This window comes from Leptonychotes weddellii, chromosome 5 (assembly GCF_054177405.1).
Source record: "Leptonychotes weddellii isolate Sample4059 chromosome 5, ASM5417740v2, whole genome shotgun sequence".
Taxonomy (NCBI): Eukaryota; Metazoa; Chordata; class Mammalia; order Carnivora; family Phocidae; genus Leptonychotes; species Leptonychotes weddellii.
The window spans coordinates 144,764,519-144,783,659 of record NC_138373.1 but is presented as its reverse complement, the minus strand read 5'-3'; the positions used below and the strand labels follow the sequence as shown (position 1 = coordinate 144,783,659).

The 19,141-nt window shown below is 41.7% G+C and overlaps 1 protein-coding gene across 1 annotated transcript in view; it reads right to left on the bottom strand.

Annotated features, from left to right (window-relative positions):
- Window positions 1-929: 929 nt before the first annotated feature.
- LOC115937855 (uncharacterized) overlaps window positions 930-19,141 on the bottom strand; it is a 31,942-nt gene continuing 13,730 nt past the window's right edge. The window contains exons 2-4 of the mRNA XM_081818995.1: window positions 6,896-6,931; window positions 6,004-6,083; window positions 930-4,989 (exon numbers count right to left, since the gene is read on the bottom strand). Coding sequence (XP_081675121.1) covers window positions 4,985-4,989; window positions 6,004-6,083; window positions 6,896-6,931 — 121 coding nt within the window. The 3' untranslated portion in view covers window positions 930-4,984. The remainder of the gene's footprint in view (window positions 4,990-6,003; window positions 6,084-6,895; window positions 6,932-19,141) is intronic.

The window sequence follows — 19,141 nt, the reverse complement described above, 5'->3', positions numbered from 1 at the left end:
CCCCGAGAGTCCCAACAGGTTCCTGTCTCTTTGGCAGACGCTCTAAGATTAACAAATGAGTCTCCTAAGCATATGTTCTGGGTATCTTTCAAACTTACTTTTGTGCTGGGTCCTGGGATAAGTGGGTCTGTACGTGAGCTCTTTAAGAGGGGATTTTCCATTCCCTAAAGCCCTGTGGTTCCCCTGGCCGTAAGCCCTGTGGTTTTCAAGGTCCAGGTGCTTCGGGGGCTCATCCCTCTGATGCACTTCCCAAGGGCTGGGGTGTCTGATGTGGAGCAAAAACCTCTCACTCCTCAGGGACAAGCTCTGTATTAATGAGATCCCTCCCAGTTGCTGGTCTCTGTGCCGAGGCTGGGCTTTCTTGCAAGACCATGCCTCTGCCCCTCCCACCCATCTCAATTTGGCCCTTTTATCCTTTGTTGTGGAGCTGCTGTTCAGCTAGCCTGCAGGTCCTTTTCAGAGGGAACTATTTCATATGTAGCTGTAGATTTTGTGTCTGTGGGAGGAGATGAGACTAGGATCCTTTTCTATCGCCATCTTGAACCTCTTCCCGATAAACTGTCTTAATAAAATATTGACAGCTAGTAGGACCAAGCAGATCTCCTAGGTTTGCTTTACTTTCTCCTTGGAGCTGGCCCCCTGCCTTGTCACATCCCCAGGTACAGCCAGCAACCTCTCCAAGCAAGATCCAAGGCTCAGCTCTCACCACCTGCTCAGAAAATCACCTTTGATATTTTACCAATTTGATATCCCGCTGGCTGTCATATGGACCAGATTTATAAGATAATCTTTTCCTTCCTATGAAAAACTTTGGTTTTTCATGGTAACCTATTTATCCATTAGCTATATATACTGATATAGTATCTATATTCCACAATGCCATGTGTGACTTCCTTGAAAGTGACCTTTTAAAAAACAAGAAATCCAGGTAAAGAGGAATAAAAATGTTTTAATTGTTGAAATATATTGGTAAATTGAGTAATCTACATTGCAGTACTAAATGGCTACACGTGGTCATCCTCAAATTAAGAGCTTTCCAAATACCCTTAACCATCAGTCACAAGTCCTTGAAAATATTATAGGATTAACATGATGGGATGCTGGGATCCCACAAAGGAGAATGAGAGAATCAATGACTGCAAGGGATTTGTGGTGACATCAGCCTTCGACCAAAGAAAATGGAAAGTTAATCAAAACGTGTGTAGGGCATGCAAATTTCAGGAGCTTATTTTTCAACATTGAAAGGTCATACATCGTTCCTAACGGAAGACATTCTCTGACACTTACAGAAAGCTGAAAACCAAAAAGTAAAAAAGAGAGACAGAGAACAGTAAGAATCAATTTAACCATTTTACAGCTAAAAATTAATGTAACGTAGAAATAGTGAAAGGTAACCCACAAATATATTACTTTAGGGAGTTCATTTATAGTGCTTTCTTAGCTGAAGTTATAAATAGAATACAGATTTCATTATATAAAAACTATCAAAAAAGTATCAGTGAAAAGACATGATTTTCATGAGCTGTGTTGAATGGCCAGGGAGAAAATGCCGCCAGATACAGCAGGCTGGCTCCAGACACTAGTGGTTTGTCCACTTGTCTTTCTCAGCAGAACCCCAGAAAGTTCCATATACCCATGTATTGTTTACCTGATTCCTTTCTAGTACCACAGCATTCAACATGTACCCATGGTTTCAACTACAGACTTGAGAATTTGGGTGGGGAGTGGAGGCGGAGCGAGCGACTAGTTAGAATTTCCTTAGAAATTTCTGTGCACGTCACGACGGCCCATGGAGTGCAATTCCTTCCAAATCTTAATGAGCAAGCTGTGAAGACAACAACAACAAGAGGGAAAAGAGTTAGCAAGCTTAACAAAGGACAACTTAGAAAAAAAAAAATCAGCTTTCAGCCTATGAATTATTTACTGATTTTCTTTTCAGTAAAACACACATTCAAGGTTCACTCGATACTTAAGACTGAATAAGTGGCCAACACAGAGCTAAGAACTGATGACACTTTATATAAAGAGAGGAAGAGCCATGGGGAAAGAGACTGATAAACTCAGAATTAAAATATGACGTGATAGGGACACCTAGGTGGCTCAGTCGTTTAAGCATCTGCCTTCGGCTCAGGTCATGATCCCAGGGTCCTGGGAATGAGTCCCGCATAGGACTCCTTGCTCAGCGGGGAGCCTGCTTCTCCCTCTGCCTGCCACTCCCCCTGCTTGTACTCTCTCCCTCTCTCTGACAGATAAATTTTTTAAAAATCTTTAAAAAAATTAAAAAATAAAATAAAATATGGCATGATAATGCCCAGACCAAGCTGCACATCAACATCATCCAAATTAAAGACAGACTGCTCAGCCAAATTAAAGACAGACTCCCCTACTGGGTCAGCCCCTGCTGGGAGAGGGGTAGCCATCCACCCTCTCTCCAGCTCTCCCAGGGGAACCTGCTCCAGCCAGTCCCTCCACAAGCATCTGAGAACACCACTTCAGCTCCTCACTGCCCAGGGATGCTCCACACATCTAGGTGGGCATAACGCTCACCCGAGAGTCATCTGTAGAAGAAACTACACGTTTGTACCATGATAAAAGTATTGTAAGAGATTCTGAAATCATTCCTCAATTTCTTTCAAAAAGTCACCAAAAGAACTTTGAACTCCAGTCATTAAGGGAGTTCAGTGGCATTATTTCAAGAGATTTGGCATGTTAGGTCAAAAAAAGTGTCTCCAGTCCTCTCCATAGAATAGCTTCCTCTGCAAAGGACAGTCTTCTCCTCGGGGTTTCTGCCCAATAACTTTTTTTAAAAGATTTTATTTATCTATTTATTTGAGACAGAGCACAAGCAGGGGGAATAGCAGAGGGAGAGGGAGAAGCAGGCTCCCTGCTGAGCAGGGAGCCCGATGTGGGACTCGGTCCCAGGACCCTGAGATCATGACCTGAGCCAAAGGCAGTCGCTTAACTGACTGAGCCACCCAGGCACCTCTCTGACCAATAACTTAAGCCCAGAGAGCCATGAGCTCAGACATGTCAAGTACCTGAGTGGATGCTTAGTAACTCTGGAAAAAGAAGAGCCTTTCAACTGAGAACACTTTTCAGACAATTCAAAGGGACAGGGATAGCAATAAAATAGGTTTATACTCATGAGAATAAAGAGATATTTTAGCTAGCAGTCTCAAGTTGCAGGCTGGTTTACCAGCAAGATTGCTAAATTGTTATCAGGGAATTTGAGATCCACACACAAAGTGGAACAACCATCTTGTCCAACCGTCCCATGAGAAAACTGAATTTGAGAAAGCCTGAGAGAAGGTTAGGGATTCCTCTGAGGTCCTACGTTAGTGACGGAGTTACCACACCTCCTGATACCTATCTACATGGCACCTCTTTCCACTCTATTCTCATGCTTTTTGAAATACAACCTACTTTCAGGAGGGTAACATATGCTTGTTTTCAACTAGATTATCTTTCCTATTTGATGCAAATAACAAATGTACTTCTGCACAGTGGAAAACCGGCAGGGAACCTAGAGGGTCAGAACTCTTAAAAATACTAGAAATAGAAAATCTCCAGCAAATTCCCAAAGAGAAACTCAACACTCTATAATGTGGTCATGGGCCCTAGGGAATAAAGCTCCATAATGCTTTCACCTTGAGGAGACAGTCTTCAAAAAATGGCTACCCAAGATTGTGGTATCTCTTGTCAGGAAGACACTGCTTACAGTCTCTGTGTCCCTCTCCCCCAGCGGGAAAAGTTAGTCTCCAGCCGTAAGCTTATTCTGTGACCCCCTCCCCATCCCAAACACCCAAATCCAGTAACTGGCCTTGAGCAAGAAGTGGGTATCAAGTCAGCATCAAGTCAGTTTTGCTTTGGGTCTGCCAAAGGCTGGATTCTCGATACAAAACAGAATAGTATGATGATGAAAACAACAGTCACTGCAACTGCCCTTTATTTCATATTGAATCCTAACAACACCCTTCAAGCTAAGCCCTGGTGCCATTTTACAGATTATAAAATGGAGGCTACAAGGGGGAAGTAACTTGCCCCGCTAGTAAGTGAAAGAGCCTGAATTCAAATCCAAGGTTGTCTGACTCCCAAAAGAGAATGGGCTATCTCAGGAGATAGGGCATTCCTGATCACAGGACATTCAGAAGAGGCCAGATGTCAGTCAGCAAGACCGAGACGCAGTGGGGATCCAAGCGTCATGTCCGTCCTTGGACCAGATGAACTGAGACTTTCTGCCTCTGTGGAAATGCTGCACAGGATCTTTTAGAAACTGGCACACAGAGGGTTAATAAAGGAAAGCTTGTTTTCTCCTGTCCTTGTTCTTGTCTTAGGATAATTCTACCTCCAAGCTCTTCACCAGGACACCAGGTCCACAGTGCATCATCTCTCAGACAATGGTTTCTTCTGTGTACATCGAACATGTTTTATAATACCCAACCGAGTTTGGTCTGTGGCTTTACTATTCCTTCCTGCATAACTACATTTCTGTATAAGGATGACTGCCCATCTCATTTGGTACAGCTACATCTCCTCTCTGTATATTAACTGACCCCTGGCTATTGCCAACACTTAATATTGATCCTAATTTATTTGCCAGTCCCAGCCTCTCTGGTCTCTCCCTATTTGTCATTTCCAAAGTCTTAGCCCCTCAGCTTTTGGCAATGAAGAGTGAAACCTTCATGTTTTAGGCACTTAGCTTGTTCTTATTAAATGAATTAGGTTGCATTTGAAACAAAATGAAACGAAAAATAAAATTAACTGCAAAGAAAGTTGACCTAATTATCAAAGACCCCTTTATAACATAACATGCTCCATTTCATAGATTTAACCACAAGATGAGACCCCTCTTAATCTTGAAGTTCAAGATTTCTTAGAAACAGCTAGCAACAATATTTGTAGTTCATTCATCATCAAGGTTAAATACGTACAATTATTTAGAAAAAATACAGTACCTCTTATTATGGAGTCATGATATTTTCTTCTAATCTTAAAGAGAAAATTAAGAAAAGTTAAATATTTGGATTATAAAGAACATATCTAGTTTCCTAAAAAATGACAAGTAGTAGTGACTTATATGTATTTGCTAGTCCAGATCAGAATGCAGAGAAACGGCAATGAGGAACAAGAGCTACGGTGTTACAAATAAGGTAGTATAGCCTGTGTGTAAATGAAACATATTAACAGTCCTTTAAAACTATGCATCAGACAACTGTACAGTGGTTGGTAAACCAGCATTCTTACCACGAGCCACACATTTAAGCAAGAAACTAGCTCTGAGGCTGTTGTTGTCCGTGTCTATTATCAAAATGACATTAGCCCCGGGCGCCTGGGTGGCTCAGTTGGTTAAGCGACTGCCTTCGGCTCAGGTCATGATCCTGGAGTCCCTGGATCGAGTCCCGCATCGGGCTCCCTGCTCGGCAGGGAGTCTGCTTCTCCGTCTGACCCTCCCCTCTCTCATGTGCTCTCTCTCATTCTCTCTCGCAAATAAATAAATCTTTAAAAAAAAAAAAAATGACATTAGCCCCACAATTACTACTTGTTGAAACAAAAAGGGGCCTCACTTCATTTAATTATACAATATGCAGTTGATTTTCCTGTAATCCTCAGACTGTTATCTGTATATTACAGGAATATGTTATAAGAATTTACCTTTATTTCTACAAAAACTCCATAAACTTACTGAAACATTTGCTTTCATTGTCATACCGATCGTCACTGAAATTAACAATAAATTTAAATTATCCATGGAGAAAAACTTTTTTCATCCATGGAACATAGCCACAAATAGAAGCTAAATTTTGCTCTGGAACTACTCTCATCATGTAGGTGGCAATTTCAACAAATGATTACAGTGAACAGATAATGGTTTTTCTACATGGTTAACTGCAACTGAGTAATATGTAGGTTGAGTCAGGCAAGCTGAAATATAAATTTTATATTTTTTTTCAAAAAACAAAAAGATAAATATTTAGAGAAAGTAAATCTCATGATTTTACTTACTTTTTCGTACAGTCTTTGTTTGATTGGATACCATATTGACAGCTTCAGATGGTAGACCTACATATACCCCTCCATAGTTTCTTAATGAAAAGAAGCAGAGAGAGAAAAATCAGACCAATATCAATGATACTCTATATTTGCAGAAAGTGATAGAAGCATGGAGTACTGCCAACAATTATAGAACTATTAAAATAACTCATGACTTTTCAAAAGTAGAATTTGGAACATTACTGCCCTTGGAAATATAATTTTTTCCATGTTAAAGAAGCTCTATATGAAAAAAGAAAGCTAAGTTGAGTGAGTAGAATTTTTAGATATTTAACTTGGAATGAGAAAGAGGAAAAGAGATTGGGATTTTTTTATAATTTAGTACAGTAATAAATATCCACAGAGTAACATGTTACAGTTAATCAGTCAATATTCATCAAGAATTCATAGTGGTCAATGTGGTAATAGGTGCTATGGACACACAGAACATTTCCCTGGAGGTAGATACAAACATAAAAGGAGCGGAGAGAGAGCTAAGGAGTAATGAGAGTAGGGTGCAGTCCACCAGAGAAGGAGAGGGAGAGTGGAGTGGGCAGGGAGAATGAACGAAGTCATCCGTTAGGGAGAACAGCACATCCAAAGGCCACAGGACAGAAACCAGCACAGGCCATGAGCACAGGACAAAACCCAAGCTTGCGTGAAGGCAAAGATTATGAACCCTGAGCAAGTCCTTTTTCAGATCACACACTCCTACCTGTATTCTCTGTGCCAGAAGTTGTCCGGGTGTAATCTATGTTATTGGTAATGTACTACATACAATGTTAAATTACATCCATTCGTTAAATTAATCCATGAAGATGGCCAAAATTATTCAAATTAAAGCCAGCTTCAATGTCAAACATACCTCCTCTTGTCATCTTCCGTTATAGATTCTTCTGTTCTAAAAGGCCAAAAATATTTGCTATAAGCCATTTGGTCACATAGTCAGACACTTCATTTTTTATTATGAGTAAAAGAGGGCTATTAACTGAGAATCAATTTTGTTCAAGTCTGTCATCAAATATTTTTGTAACACACTATTGTTTCTACCTCAATTATTCATGCATTAAAAAAATTAGTCATTTTCTACTTAACAAAATGTGCAAATTCAGCAAATGCCAAAAAGTCCAAGTGCTAAAAAAAGGACATATGGAGGGCCACCAAGATTGCAAAAGGCACATTAACTTGGCATCAGGAAGCCTGGTTTCTTGTCATGGGCATGCCATCAGCACAGAGAGGCTGTGGGCAAACTGCTTGCCTGCATCTCATCTGTAAAATAAGGTGGTCAACCAGATGATTCCCAAGGTCCCCTCCGGTCCTTGGGGACTATGATTCTGTGATCCTCATGCCACTCAGTGGCACCACTCGAGGTATAAAAGATTTCTTTAGTGCAGAAGAGTTCATATCCATTTGACTTCCTCCTATCTAAAAAAAAAAAAAAAGCCATTTTATACATGATCTGCACAGAGGAGGAAATGTTTAAAAGGAAATTTTTAGAGGAAATCACTATTTTAAAATGCACAGCCTCTTTCCTTGCATGAGAGGAACTCATATTCTACTGATATTCCTTGGCATATTTCTAAAAGGATCAGGAAACTTTCCTTCAAGCACTAGTTAGCATACATGAGTTACTTTTCTTAAAGAAAAAAACCCCAAGATCCAAATGTATCTGGCTGAACCCAACATGTAATTCTAAAGGGCTTCAGCCAAGAAGAAAGAAAAAAAAAAAACATTTAAACAGCTTCACTGAATCTTCTAATTTTAGGGATTGTCTAGTCATGGTTTCACCCATTTAAAAGCTGTGAATGTTTCCAATGTATATGTACAGGAGATTTTACTTCATTGCATCCGTCAGGAAGTCTCCAGCCTATAAAGAAGGGAGGTGTAGATTTGGAAATCATCCGTTGAACACTGGCCGTGCCCACAGCTAATATTCTGATAGAGTGCAAAATCCATCTTGAGATCTGATTTATCCAAATTGAGCACACAACCTAAATTCACCAGATAATAGTCAATTTCCTTCATCTCCTGCTAAAGTTGGATCATTTTTTAATTCAAAGGTGTCAAAGCCATAATGTATTAGAAATGGGGTTATGCTTATTGAAGTAGTATCACAAAGTGTTGTTCACTACTTTTAATTAAAATGGATTTATAACCTGTTAGTATAGATAACAGGAAAATGATGGTCACTAACTCATTGGAGTATATTAGAACTGTCTACCTCAGTCCCAAATGGCTAATGCCATCATGACATTGTTTCTGAAGCTGCATATAACTGGTAGTTTTGGACATATACAATGTCTCATTTTCTGGCACAGCTGTTCTTTTCATATCCAACTCTGTTTATTTTAATTCTTTCTCCCCTTGCCTAATTCTGCTTAATGATAGACTAAAGGCTTTAAAATATATTTTAACTCCCCCAAATGTAAGAAAACAGTAAACTATTTTTAATCTACTATCTCTTATAAAGTATTCAATACCCTGAAACCCACTCTGTGTTCTCCATTATAAAATTCATCAACAACCTTGTACATCTAACTTGCAGGAAATTATAATATAGCCACCATATTTATTGGATAATAAATTAAGCTTCAGACATATTACTAAATCATTACCAATACCATTTATGAAAACTTATTGGATGTCTATTCTTTTAAGCCTTCAAATAAGTTACAATGCTTGCCTTTGTATATATGCCCCCCACATATGAGACTGCTGCTTTACCCGTTCCTTCCACAAACAATTATTCTACAATACGAAGACCACATGGGTAAAAACAGCGGCATCACTGAGTCTCTCCTGCGTGTCAGATACAGGGCAGGACACTTCATGGGCATCACTGCAATTTCTCACAACAGCTCTGAGAGTTTAGACCTGGGAAAATAGGTCCACAGAGCCACGTAATTAAGAAATATGCAAGACCAATAAGTAAGACTGACATTTAGACCCCATCTGACACCAAAAACCATGCTCCACACTCCAATTCGTCACTTGCCTCTCAAATAGGAAGATGGAAAACTAAAAACACTGCCAGTGACAAACCAGCCTGGTAGCTGCTCCTGACCTGGGGACTGCCTCCACACCGCTCCTGCAAAAGCTCTGAGCATCACCTCGTCCTCACAGCCTCCTGGGGAACTGATCAGGCACACGCTAGTGCTGTTATACGGTTTCCTTCAATCCTCATCACAATCCTGCACGGCGGGGATGAGCCACATTTTTAAGAACTTTTATTTATTTATTTGAGAGAGCGAGCTCGTGTGAGAGGGGGGAGGGGCAGAAGACGATGGGGAGAGAGAGTTCCAAGCAGACTCCGAACTGAGCCTGGAGCCCGATGTGGGGCTTGATCCCAGGACCCGGAGATCATAACCTGAGCTGAAATCAAGAGTCAGACGCTTAACCGACTGAGGCACGCTGGCGTCCCAGCCACATTTTAAAGATGAAAAGCTGAGGCTCTGAAAGGTTGAGTAGCATGGCCCAAGGTGACACAGCTAGGTGACCAGTTTGCGTGATTCCAACTCCCACTCCATCAACTGTGAGCCCACATTCAGGTGTATCAGAGAAACACCCCATCTCCCAAGCTAGATCTCTCCAATTTTTATCACCCCACTTAAGAGGGAAGCAAGACAGTAGGAAGACGGCTCTTTCCAGCTTTGCTTGCTGCCCCAGTCTGCATCACCGCAGCCGCTGGTTCGTTTCCAGAACAAGCCCTGGATGACAAAATTCAGACGTGACAGCCCCGACCTGGTGGTGCGCTTCAGAAGTCTGGGTCCCTTCTCCTTCTCCTCCAACTCCTAGATGTTCATACCCCCATCCTCTCTCCTTTGTCACTCCAGCCTGAGGTGTGGTAGCCACTTCCTGCTTTTACCACCCCTGATCTCTCAGTCTCGCTTCCGTACATCCACAATCCTCCCAGACCCCCTTAACTAATTCCTCATAGCGAATTCTCTCTGTTAGGGTAGTTAATGTGTTTTTCTCTTCTCTGTCTGGACACTAACCAATACATTACTTGGTAGCAAGAATGGGGTTTATCTCCCACCTCCTGGATTGAAGACGTCTTACTGAAGCATCTAAAGTACTTGTCCCTTGCTGTTTATCAGGTCAATGTACTGGACCAGCCTGCCGTGCTGAGGGATATCAGTAAGATCACGATATTGCAGAACAAAGGATGAGAGGGAGCAGGGGGATCTATGGAACAGAGGTAAGACAGGGATGTAAACTGTCGGCCATGCCAGGTAAAAGCAACCTGCTTCTGTAATCCCTGCAAAGTGGTTCAGAAAGAAAGTACCTGCCAGACCAAAGGTTGCCTAACAGGAGCTGGAGGCTATGTTGATTATTTTCAATAAAGACACACCTTGAATAGCAGCTAAAATCACCCCTTCATGAAGTTTACAATAATCAAAGTCACTCTCTGAAATAAAGCTGCCTTCTGCACGGGCCACCCAGGCAAGTTAAATGGGGATGTGTGAAGTTTCTCCACGCTTCCATTTTTTCAAGTCTTTGGTGCCAGCACTAATTTCTCCAACTCCCCCCTAGAGATGCTGTATGCCTTTTTCTTTATTATTCTGGTAGGGAAGGAAAATTCTATGGGCTTCTACTTGGCCCTTCCTACCATGACAGCCATTACTTCACAGGTCAAGGGACCAATGGGTGGCTTCTGCCAATTGCCAAATACATCTCCTCTGATTATGAATTCAAGAACTGAGGGAATAACCAAGCATGGGTCTCCAGACTACTGGGCACAGTATAATTTGAACAGTAGCCAAATGTCCTGACTATCATAAGCCCACCCATGGACTGGTGGGCCACAGGCATTTTGGGTCCTCAGATATTAACATCAATTCAGAGCTGGTATCTAGAAAGCGCTAAAAAGTTCAGGTCCTTCCTTTTGCTCTGGACACAACTGCTCTAGTAAATGGACACAAATCCCTTTGAGGAAGACATGGAGAAATATCTACAGTACCTACGGGAGGCAGTGTTGAAAGTTGGGTCTGGAAACTGGGTTAAGTGGCTATGCCTTTCCACTGTGGTGACTCGAGTTAGGTTTCTGGTTACAGACCAGAAGTTCTCCTCTTATAAAAATAGAGAGAGGGAGAAAATGAACCTTTAGAAGGCTGTCCTTCAGAGGCGCCTGGGTGGCTCAGTCAGTTAAGCATCTGCCTTCGGCTCAGGTCATGATCCCAGGGTCCTGGGATCGAGCCCCGCATCGGGCTCCCTGATCAGCGGGGAACCTGCTTCTCCTTCTGCTCGTGCTCACTCTCTCTCTAATAAGTAAATAAAATCTTAAAAAAAAATAGAAGGCTGTCCTTCTAAGTTATCCCTAGGGAAACCGTAATCAACCAGCCATCATCAAAGTTCCTTCCAGGATGAGCCGTTGTGCCCCTTCATCCCAACTCTGTCCATGACGGCAAGCGTGCCTACCTTGTCTCAAGTGGTTAAGTTCTGCCACTCAGTAGAAATGTGATCCTGCCCTCTGGGATCCCGTCCTGCCCGGTGAGATAAAGAGCCCATCTCGGGCAGTGACTCCTCTGTCACAACCCCCTTACAGAGGACCACCTTAGAGTTTATCAGGGACCCCCTCTCACTATGCATTCCTCAAATTTCTCAAAGCCTTAGTGGAGGGGGTATCCTCTGCGGTGGGGAGCAGGTCATACTTGAAAAATTCACACCAACATCCTCTTCTCCTTAAGCCTTTGGACTCCTTCCTCTCCGGCATTCCACAAAAGTTCTAGCCTACTCCGCCCCTGGTTAGAGTGTAAGCTCACTGTGTGTGAGGGTCACCAACCAGGATAATTAACCTGTTAGAGTCCCGTCCATGCACCTAAAGGATTAAATCCAGAACGCTATCAATACATTCAATCTAACTCAGTATATATACTCCTTCCTATTTGGTCTCCCACCCTTAGAATCCCATTTCCACACACATGCCTTCGGTTCCTGGTAGTATAAACTACAAAATCCTGCAATTACTTTGCAATATAGGCTCACTCCTTTCAGGTCAGACTGTGTGTGTCTGTCCCATGGAAGCACACGGAGCTCTGACTCTATCTGTGTATCTAGGGGCAGGAAGCGGTGGCTGGAGTAGGTCTGGAGCATAAGGGTCACCTAACAAAGCCACCTCCCCAGGCGAGGGGACCCAACTCCACGCCTCCCCACCCAGCTGGCCCACCCCTCTCCCAAAGGCACTCCTGGGAAAACTGGAAGTTTCTGGCTGGCAAAGATGGGGAAAGTAAGTCTGCTTCGTTTCATCTCAATTCTAATTTAGGCCATTCTAGTGCCCTCGCATGAGGAGTGAGAAGCTAAAGAAGCTAAAACAGCCATCTCTAGCCAAGCCAGGGACTAAAAAGCTACAGAGTGCTCCCTACAGTGTGGAACAGAATCTAAAACAACTAAGAGGAAAAGCCCTTCCATTTGACACAGTTTCAATGCCCCAAAGCAACAAGACAAGAAAGTCACAGCCCCCTTCATTCGCCGTTTCCCCAACTCAGTAAAGAGTAATGGGAGGGAAGGAAAAATGTGAAGAGGCAAGTAGACTCCTTTTATTCAGTGGTGTAAGCAAACACCTACTTGAATAAGTTTAAGGGTCTGGAAAGGCCAAGATTTAAATACAGTTTCATTTACTGGCTCAAGTTATAATTTCAAGTTCTCGATTATCAGTCACATGGGCCCCGGTCTCAGTGAGGCGGGGAGGCACATGAGAGAGAATGGAAGGCGACCGGAGGGAAGGGGCTAGAAGTAGGAGCTGGGGTTCAGATATAAACAGGGTCCATTTCGCAGTTGTGCCCAGGACCAGTCTTAGAAGACTTACTTCTGTAGTGCCAAGAGCAAAGGAGCAAAGTAGTGCTAACAGACTCAAATTAATTTTAACAAGTATGCACTCCACCTTCTGGCTACGTGTAAGCCACACTACAGAGCACACTTACGGGATGCACTTGTTTTCTCCAGAGGGAGCAGGGCTGAAAGCCTGCTGCTAAGTGACTTTCTCTGGTATCGAGACAGTATTTTATTTATGATCATACACAGCATATGAAAATGTGTGGAAAGTGATATAATCTTGAGAAAAAAATATTAACAATGAAATCGTCTTAATCATAAGCTCACATCCCATCTTATGAGGAAAACCTTTTAAGCCCCAAGAACCTTTCTAACCAACATGTGGCTTATGTATGAACAATTTTGGATCAGGTTTAAGAAATACAGTGGGCATTTCATTAAAATTGGGTCTCCTTTTGTTGGCAAAGATTTAGCTTCTTTTATCAAAGACTAGATATTCACAGGGAAAGCATGTGTCGAGGGTAAAGCCACCCCTTGAGACTCATGATGATTTCACAGAGTAAGAGGACATGCTCACAGACTCTGACTCAGGTTCTTGGCCATGGCACCACCACCAACGTTTGCAGAGACAAGTGTTACTGAGGGTGGACCACAAGTCAACGTATTTCCCCCACTTTGGAGATGGGTGAAAATATAAATCCTCAGTTGATAGTTTAAAATGACACACCCTTGCAGAGCAGTAGACTCTTTGGTGGTATCTATCTCACCAAAATTGACCCAACCCATGGCCCTCTCACAGGCATGTCAGAAAAAGAAGAAGAAAAAAAGCAAAAAACCAACCGACCAACGGCAACCACCACAACTAAGCTTAACTTCAGGTTTCACAACTGCTTTCTTCGAGCTCAGCATTTCCATCAAATACTTCCAGCCTACTTCCTGTGAACTCCCTAGCACCGACATGGCGCTCTTGCAAGCCTTCTCAGATGGAATGTCTACGCTGATCCAGAATCTCTAGGTAACTGCACACCCATCTGCTTCACACCAGCTGTGTAGACCTTTCCTAAATGAACCAGAGAGACTGAATTCCTCTCTAAACATAAATAAGCGCTGACTTCTTTAAAGTCAAGATTCCAGAAACGGAGCTGCCTCCAAACCAGCTATGTGTCTGTGGTTGCTCTTTGGGGCAGGCTGGCTCCCTTCTGCCTATCCTTCTTGCATGAATATAGTTGTGAATGCCTGTTTAAAACCAAATACCGAAAGAGAACACTTCAACCTTTTAGGTTATTCTACCGTGATTTTCGTCTTATCAGTAACCATCACTTTAATGAAGAGAAACCTTATTTAGAGTTACTCTATAAAATATAAGCCACTGCTTTTTCTTCCTCAGTAATACCTGGTAGTCAAAATATTTTTGTCACTGTATTTGCTTGGTAAAATAATGGAACCATGGCACTGATACATTATGTGCACTTTCAAGAACAAATACAGATGATAAATATTAGCCAGCAGCCGGCCACTCCAATTAGCATCTCCTGTTTCAGCCTGGCTACAGCTTGCCTTAAAACTCACAAAGTTCTCATTTCCCTGGCCTTTCAGAATGAACACAGTTTTGTGGCAAAGAAATGATTTATTTTTTACTTATTTATCAAGAAAAACATTCTAAATATTAGTGATAATCTAAGAAGTAGAAAAGCGGCGTGCAGTCTTTTCTTTTTCCATATTTGCAGTATCACTAAAGAGGCCAAACTTATTTTGATTTGTAAACAATAAAATTTAATATGGAAACCTCTGGAGATCATGTGCGTAGCTCTAATTATTTTTAGATGCCATTCACAATAATATTTTGGAATAGGCTTATTAATTCATAATGTTTATTTCCTGGACACTACAGCTCTCCGGATAAAGTATAATCATTTAATTTTCTTTATAATATGTTCTTATGATGGCTTCTGCTTTTTTAGGGTGATTTCAAGCAATTCTACCACTTAATTACATATGATTTTGGACAGGATTAATATTTTATCATTGACTCTTTTGGACTCTATGTAATCTCATTCATTTCTTCAAAATTCCAAAATTCCTTTGGACAGTTATCTTTAAATCTCTCTCCTTGTATGAGCCCCTTGGCCAATATGGGTCCCTTTCTTTCTTCCAGAACGTATTAGTGGAAAATATGAATAACATTAACTCTTTGTCTGGAGGCAATGGATCAAGAGTCAATTTGCAATTTCCCTACCCTCCTTCTGCTCTCCTTCTAAGAAGCACACGGTGCTCAGGATTATTTTGGCATTGGCTGTAGAAGCATCATTTTGCTAAAGACAGGAATGTTCTCTCCACCTCCTTACCTTAAGAAAATTTGCTTTTCTTCATGGTATCACTTTGCTCAAAATATCCCAGTGTCTCCAAACAGAAGATGAAGCCAGCAGGCTCCCAACCTCCTCACAGAGCTCTTTCAAATGGGACCGATTTCACCTTCACTCAAACCCTCTCCTCTGGGCATTGGAACCCTGCGACAGCAGCCCCAAACACCCTAAAGATTTTTGGCCCTGACCCAAAGGTTTTCTTCTGAACCATCATTACCTTGGATCACTTTAAATTCTGTGAAAATCACCCAATTAAGCTTTGCTTCACATTTTGCTGACTTACTCTATTCCAACAACTTGTATCGCTACGCTAATAACTCACTCCCATGACTGCTCTGAGGAGCTTATTAGTTCCTGGAACTACTTCACCTCTGACATTTTACAGTAGACAATCTCACTCCCTAGAAGGGGGGGGAAATCATCCTTCCGCTCTTCCCCTCCCCGCATCCATCCTAAGAAGCCTCCAGTCCAGCCACCCTCCCCCTCTCTCCATTCCTCAGCCTCGTAGGGCTCCCCGTCTCTAGCATGTGCCTTGCAGCCAGCATTTTGGCAACACTTGCTGGTCACCATCCATCTCTCTCTGTCCCGGGATGAATGCACCCATCTGTTTTCTCTCTTTCTGTTCCTACTGCACTGGCCCTACCTAAGGAGAATCTGACCATGTACTGATAGACCAACAATGGGACTGTGTATTTCTTAACTTCAGCTATGCACTGGTTCTTCTACTGTCCTATTCATGACAGAGCCTCTGCCAAGTCTTTTCAATGACACTTAAAACATCTAATAATCCTAGCTACTATTTATGGGCAGCAGGAAAGCATAATGCCAAGTATTATCCCAGGATACTAAATATACTGTACTAATAATTATCACAACCCTTGGGCAGTTACTTAACCTCTCTGTGCCCCATAGCCTCGCTTGTAAAATGAAACAGCATTACTATCTCCATCAGATTGTCGTGGGTACAGAATGAGATAATGCATAATCACTATATGGCATGTGGTCCTCAAAAAAGGGGAGCTCTAGTAACAGAATGATGATGATAAGGATGAAGATGGTTGCCCTGTACACTTATTATTATCCCAATTTTATGGCCAAGATTACTGAGGACACAATATCACACAGCTGGTAAATGGTGGTAGGAAGTTCAAATGCAGGTCTCCCTGCTTCCAAAACACATGCTTTTTCAATGCTATTTCCACAGCATCCTCCTCAACCTCCCTGCTACTTCAGGAGGAGGAGTAAGCCCATCAGATACCCTCAGATTTGTAAGGAGCACTAAAGAGGGCTCAGCTGACAGGTGCATGGGCATGAGAAATCCATAAAGGATTCCAAGGACACTCAAGATGAAAGACTCATAATTTCATTTTATGTAAAAGGCGGTGCTTCAATGTGTTTTGTTCATTCATTCTGAGATATTCTTCTCTATAGTCACTACCTTCCATAACAATAGAATTGCTTTGTCAAGAAAGGAATCTTTATGAAATGTCACCATACAAGTTTTAAGTGAAAGACATATTTGATTTACCTTGTTTAAACTGAGTGGCTATGATCTTTTATTTTCAACAGCAAACATTAAATTCGTGTCAACTAATTTCATACTGTTCTTACCAAAACATGTTTGTAATAGTCCCATAAATATTGCTTAAAATTTAAATAAAGAAATTCTTTTAATAACATGAAAATTGACCTACTGCAGAACATACTTTGTTGCTGCCTGCCCAGTTTTAAGTGCCTTCCATTTGGGTAACAGCATCCGGATTTGTCTTTAGCCACTCTCCCAGACTTTGACCACCTGGTCAGGTGGAGCTAATGGTGCTGGTTGGCTCCAGTGGTGGGCATGTGACCCAGGCCTGGCCAATGAGAAACCCACGTTCCCCTGGCTCATTGTTTGATTCAGAGGGAGGCACATGACCTCATGTTGTGGCAGGGAGAGCCCTAGCCCCAGGACTTTTGATCACACTACTGGGAAAGAAAAGCTCTTTTTCCACAGGAGTTATTAAGCTGCTAAGAGATGACCATCTCCATTACCACTTGGGGAAAGCTTCCTAAAAATGGAGCCCAAAACAAGAAAGCAGAAATGAGTTTCTTCCTGTCATTTGATCACCTGGATCCAGCTGTGCCTGGGGCCAAACCCCTGGAGCTTTTCCATTACACATGCCAATAAATTCCTTTTTGTTTGTTTGTTTAGGCCAGTTTAAGCTGGACTTCTGCCATTTCCAACCAAAAATATCCCAATGCAACCTATTTGTGCCAAATAGCTAAGATAATTCACTGAAATAAAATGGTTGATTTTTCCAGGTTTGTGAAAGCAGCCAAATGTCGTCACACTGAATTCATGTCTATTTTGTTTTGCATGTTACAGAACTGTGATTTAATTTTGAAGAGACAGAGGAAGAGAGAATAAGAAAGACTCACTTGCTGATATGCATGAGTCTGTGTTGTGGTGATTCAATTTCTATACAAGCATACCTCAGAGATAATGCAGGCTAGGTTCCAGACCACAGCCATAAAAGGAATAAAGCGAGTCACATGAATTTTTTGGTTTCTCGGTGCATATAAAAATTATGTTTTTATAACTACACTATACTATAGTTTATTAAGTGTGCAATAACATTATGTCTACAAAAACAATGTATATACCTTAATTAAAAAATACATTATTGCTAAAAAAATGCAAACAATCATCTGAACTTTCAGCAAGTCATGATCACTGATCACAGATCACCATAACAAACCTAACAATGAAAAAGTCTGAAATATTGTGAGATTACCCAAATATGACACAGACAGGAAGTGAGCAAACGCTGTTGGAAAAATGGCTCCAACATAAAAAATAAAAAAAATAAAATAAAACAAAAAAAAAAAAAAGAAAGAAAAATGGCTCCAACAGACTTGCCTGACGCAGGGCGGACACAGAACTTCAATCTTTAAAAAATGCATTATCCGCAGAGCACAATAAAACGGGATGCAATAAAACAGGGGGTGTGCCTGTGAATCTTCACCCCTACTTCCCTCCTCATCTCAAGTTTCTAAGGTTAACCTCCTAAGTTGTTGAGCCTTCCCACCTGTTCTGGGATTCACTTCCATCACAGATCCCCCTCCTCAAAGATGACCCCTCCCCAAGCCACCTCCAGCACGTCTCACTCCACTGATTCCTACCCCGGAGTCCACAGGTGTGTGTGTAAGACTGATGAATCACAGACCTCTACCCCTGAAACAAATAATACATTATATGTTAATAAAATAAATAAATAAATAAATAAATAAATAAATAAACAAACAGAAAAAGCAAAACAAACTTCCATACACAAGATCATCCATGCACCCAACAGTGCAGAAACAGAAGAAATGAAGAAACGGAAGAAAAGCGTGTCAAATGTTAATGGTGGCTGTCTCTGGTGGTAGATAAGAGCCGATGTTTTCTTTCTTCAAAAAATATTTTTCAAATTTTCTAGGTATTCCTTTTCTAACAGAAATATATTTTTTAAAATGCTTCCTCTTCTTTTTTTAACTTTTTTAAAAGTTTTTATGTAAATTCCAGTTAGTTAGCATACGGTGTAATATGAGTTTCAGGTGCACAATACAGTGATTCAGCACTTCTGCCCATCTCCATCTTTAACCTGCTAACACCCTTCCCTCCCTTACTGGCAAACATTGTAAGAAGAGAGGCCACATACCACCTCCCTGCTCCTCGCCCACTTCCACTTTCACCCAATTACTACTCACACCCCTCGATGGAAACTACAGTCCCCCAGGTGCCCAGTGGTTTTTCTTCCCCCATTAGCCCGGCTGACCTCTTTGGATTATCGGCCATCCCTTCCCTCAGCTCAGATTTGAAATCGCAGCGTGATCCTTAGATTTTCCTCTCCTCTCCTTCCCGTTCTGTCATTCAACAAATCTTTATCATATTCCAAGCATACTTTGAACACATCGGCTCTTCTCTCTCCCATTGCTACTGTCCGCGGTCTGCCCCT